Source organism: Rutilus rutilus (assembly GCF_951802725.1).
Source record: "Rutilus rutilus genome assembly, chromosome: 9".
In the NCBI taxonomy this organism is placed as follows: Eukaryota; Metazoa; Chordata; class Actinopteri; order Cypriniformes; family Leuciscidae; genus Rutilus; species Rutilus rutilus.
In genome coordinates this window covers 35,611,358-35,615,456 of record NC_140223.1, presented here as the reverse complement: position 1 = coordinate 35,615,456, position 4,099 = coordinate 35,611,358, and the positions used below count along the sequence as shown (strand labels likewise).

Sequence of the window (4,099 nt, the reverse complement as noted above, 5' to 3'; positions counted from 1 at the left end):
GACTCTGTTGGGAGAGTGAAGGCATAGCAGGCTGTGATCACGGCCCATGGGCCCAGTGGGAGTCCCCACAGACATCAACCCGAAGAAGCAGCAGTGAAGTCCAGAAGAAGAGGGGGAGTCACTGTGAATTTGTCTCTAATGAAGCCTGAGAAAGGCCCCTCCTCTCCGGGTTTGCTTGACCAATGAGAAAGGTGGAATTTCCAAGCGGGAAAATTCCTCTGTGGTTGATTTATGAATCTTTGTTTTAAGCGTGCTCATTTGCATGTGCAGCTGGATTGGTTTCTGATGAAGAAACTAAGAAAGATTCTTGTAATACTAATATGCTGCGCGGCTATCGGCGTATCATGTACACAATTATTTCGATCTTCAAAGTATTAATTTATAGAGACCAAACATGGTATAGGTGAGGTTACATTGACCGTTGGCTCTATCATAAAATACACAGTATCAAAAAAAATTATAGAATTAAAAGACACTACACAAGACAGTAAATCATTCACACAATTTTCTGGGATGCATGTTCATTTATAGATCAGTTTGTCTATAAATTAATGCAGCAAAGTCTGTTTTGAGGACTGTTTCTGTCTTCCATGACCACATTTTTAACAGCAATAAAACCAACTTATCTGATTGTAGTCATGGTTACCAAGACTCTTCTTGCCCTTGTTGTGGCAATGGGACCATAGATCCCAGAGTGAGTTTAAAAGATTATTTGTTACATATGACAAATAATTGTGTCTGATTTATCTCAGTCGCTACATACATGAGATTATTGTAGGGCCTTTTCTAGGCATTGGCAACCCAGGAGGTTTCCTAGGCCACCACCAACTGGAGTGGGCATCAATGAGCACTTCAACACTGCATTTTAGCAATAATTAACGAGTTAAATAGCATTTAAGCATCTAAGCATAGGCATAAAATAGAATTCTTTTTTTTAAAATGTTATCAGAAAGACATGATTAGAAATCTAAAAATGTAGTGTCTAAAGAAAATGTATATATTTTTTAAACGAATGACTGATGGCATCAACAAAATAACGCAGGTTATTTTATAAAATAACAAAAATTGTTTTGGGTAATGGGTCAAATGCCATGACCAAAGCTTTGCTAGAAAGCACCTTCTGGTTTATAATAATAATAATAATAATAATAATAATGATAATAATAATATTAATAATAATAAAAATAAGCTTTAAGTGAAATAATAAAGCAGTAATGAGAAAAAGATATGCAGGTTCATGCTATTCCTTCTCCAATTATCTCATACATTATTGTCTCCCTCTCCTGGTAGTAGTATATATATGTATGTGTGTGTGTGTATACATATATATATATATATGTATGTGTGTGTATATATATATATATATATATATATATATATATATATATATATATTCAAATCTGTATATGAAGCTTAATTTACATGTCATATTATGATTAGAGATAATTACAGATTCTAAGCTTTGGTACACCCTATATTACTGAAAATGATTATATGGTTGAATACCTGATTTTTACGATATTCTAGTAGTGAGATTGGCTTCTTAGAGGTGTGTATACTGCAAGTAAGTAGGCACTAATAGAAAACATACAGGTAACGAGTTGTATTTCTCTTACAAGGAAAAGAGTATAAATGGAATAAAAAGATATTATTCTATTTAGTAAGCTTTATCAGACAGGGTGGAGAAAAATTGTAGCTGATGGAGAATGCTGTTTTTTTGCTAATTGAATTCGTCAGTAACTCCTTCAGTTCTGGATACAAAAATTGTGAACAAGGATATCATTCTTGTAAATTACCATCAGTGTTTACAGTATGTTTATTATTAACTACATATTTTCAGTCCCATATTTTCAAATAGGGCCTATATGGCCATTTTAAACTATAGCTTTAACAAACCACAGCCTTTTTAAAATGTTACAGTATCAGCATATTATATTGTTGATCTTTTTTTTTAAATTGGATTTCTTTGCAAAGGAAAGACTTTTACTTCTCTAATAAACTGAATAAACCGTTGTCTTATTTCTTTTGTTCTCACTCCATAAACAATAGGGTTAAAACAACTTGGAAAAAGTAAGTACATTGTGCTCACAAATACACGACTGCTGGTAGAAAAATTATTTCTTATTCTGTATGACATAAACGCAATCAGGGCAAAAATCAAACTACATGTCATAACTAAGATGTGAGTAATGCAGGTGTTTATGGCCTTCATGTGGGCCTTCCCAGATTTAAACACAGAGGTAAAAATCACAGCATAGGAAGCAGTAATGAGAATGAAATCTGCAGTTGGTATAAGGAAAGCAGACAAAAGTCCTACTAAGTTATTAATAGATATATCTCCACATGCTAACTGAACCAACGCCATGTGTTCACAAAAACAGTGATCGATCACATTTGTTAAACAAAATGACAGTTTTCCAGCCAGAGAGACCACGGTGATATTCAGGAGTCCATTTCTGATTAATGGGACAACAATAAACTTTAGAAAGTTAGAGATTTCCATGTATTTATGATAGTAAAGTGGTTTGCATATTGCAAAGTAACGGTCCAGTGCCATCCAAAAAAGCAAAGTGGACTGAAATGAGACAACAAAATAAATGCAAAACATTTGTATCAAACAACCTGTTAGAGATATCCCACTCCAATTAAATAAAAAGCTAAGAAGCATGTTAGGTACAAAAAATACAGGTGAGATCAAGTCTACAACAGCCATTAAACCTATTAGTACATACATAGGAGAATGCAGAGACTTCTGACATATGATTAAATATATGAGAATAGAATTTGCTGTGATAGACAGTAAAAACATCAGAAAGAAAGGGATAAATAAAAAAGGCCTCCATTCTCCAAGGCTGTAGAAACCAATCAGATTGAAGTCTGTGAATGAAATATTTTGTGCAGAAAGATTCTTCATGCTGTTCATAAAAAAAAAAGAAGGAATTAATGACTAAAGATAAAAACTAAACCATTTTTCCATGTATGTCCAGTAGGCTGTGCTACATTTGAGAGTGATAAATGAAAAAATTCTACAGTATTGCTCACAATTATGTTATTCAGTGATTTCACATTCACAATATGAATTAAAATGCAGAGTGAATGTGCTTTTCATCTATTATCATTATGAAAGGATTAGAATACACTTAATTTTACCTTCTTTGTGAGGCTTCTTTGTTGTACTTGTTGCTGTGAAGAGAAAAAAAAAATCAAGCTGACCTTTACAAGTTAGATGTTCAGTGAATGTTTCATTATATAAATATAAAGATAAAGATACAAGATATGATGTTATGTTTAATTACATGGGCCTTTCATGCATTAACCTGTGCTCTCTATAACTATCATAACTATTGTTTAACTGTCATAATTCTTTTTCTTACATGTAAGAGTGAAATGAAAGCGTGACATGAAATCATGGTCTCTAAATACACTATGCCGTGTTCCCATGAGTCTGTAAACTATTCCCATGTTGGAATAGAACCAGCCACAGGTTTTCACTTATGCATTATATATGCTCACAGTATATATCCCTTATAAAAAAATAAGTATACTTCAAGTTCATTTTATTAAGTAGGCTATACCTTAGTAAAGTTCAAGTATATTTTTAAGAATACTCTATGAAGTAAGTATACCAATACCAATGTACTAGAAGTATACTTGTACTGTTTCAATAATACTTGGGACTTAACTGGCCCACTTTTTAGTTTATAAAAGTATAAAATTAAGTATACTTAAAAAGTGTAACTGTAGTAAACTTTGAGTACACAACTAGTTTACAACTAAGGGCCCTATCATACACCCGGTGCAATGCAGCTCCAGGCGCGACGCAAATGTCTTTTGCTAGTTTCAGCGCGACACAGTTATTATTTTCACGTCCTCGTATTTTTTTTTTGTTTTTGTTATTTAAAGATCGTGTTAGTAATGTCCACCTATAGGCGGGTCCACAACGTGCGTACACTCTGCTTATTACCCAGTCAACACGTTGATCGCACAGTGATCTCTCCATATGATCACAATGTGAGTTCACAGTGAGCTAAAAGTGTAACCGCACTGTGCACTCACTGAAGCTCATATAGGGGTTATGCGCAACATTCTTCCGGCTTCT

General features: G+C 33.6%; 1 protein-coding gene across 1 annotated transcript; it reads right to left on the bottom strand.

The window, feature by feature from the left end:
- Positions 1 to 1,951: 1,951 nt before the first annotated feature.
- Positions 1,952 to 2,914, bottom strand: LOC311297416 (olfactory receptor 52K2-like; the record flags this gene model as incomplete). Its single annotated transcript, XM_084419664.1, has 1 exon — positions 1,952 to 2,914. One exon carries the CDS (start codon positions 2,912 to 2,914, stop codon positions 1,952 to 1,954), a length of 963 nt encoding a protein of 320 aa, XP_084275790.1.
- Between the last annotated feature and the right edge of the window lie 1,185 nt (positions 2,915 to 4,099).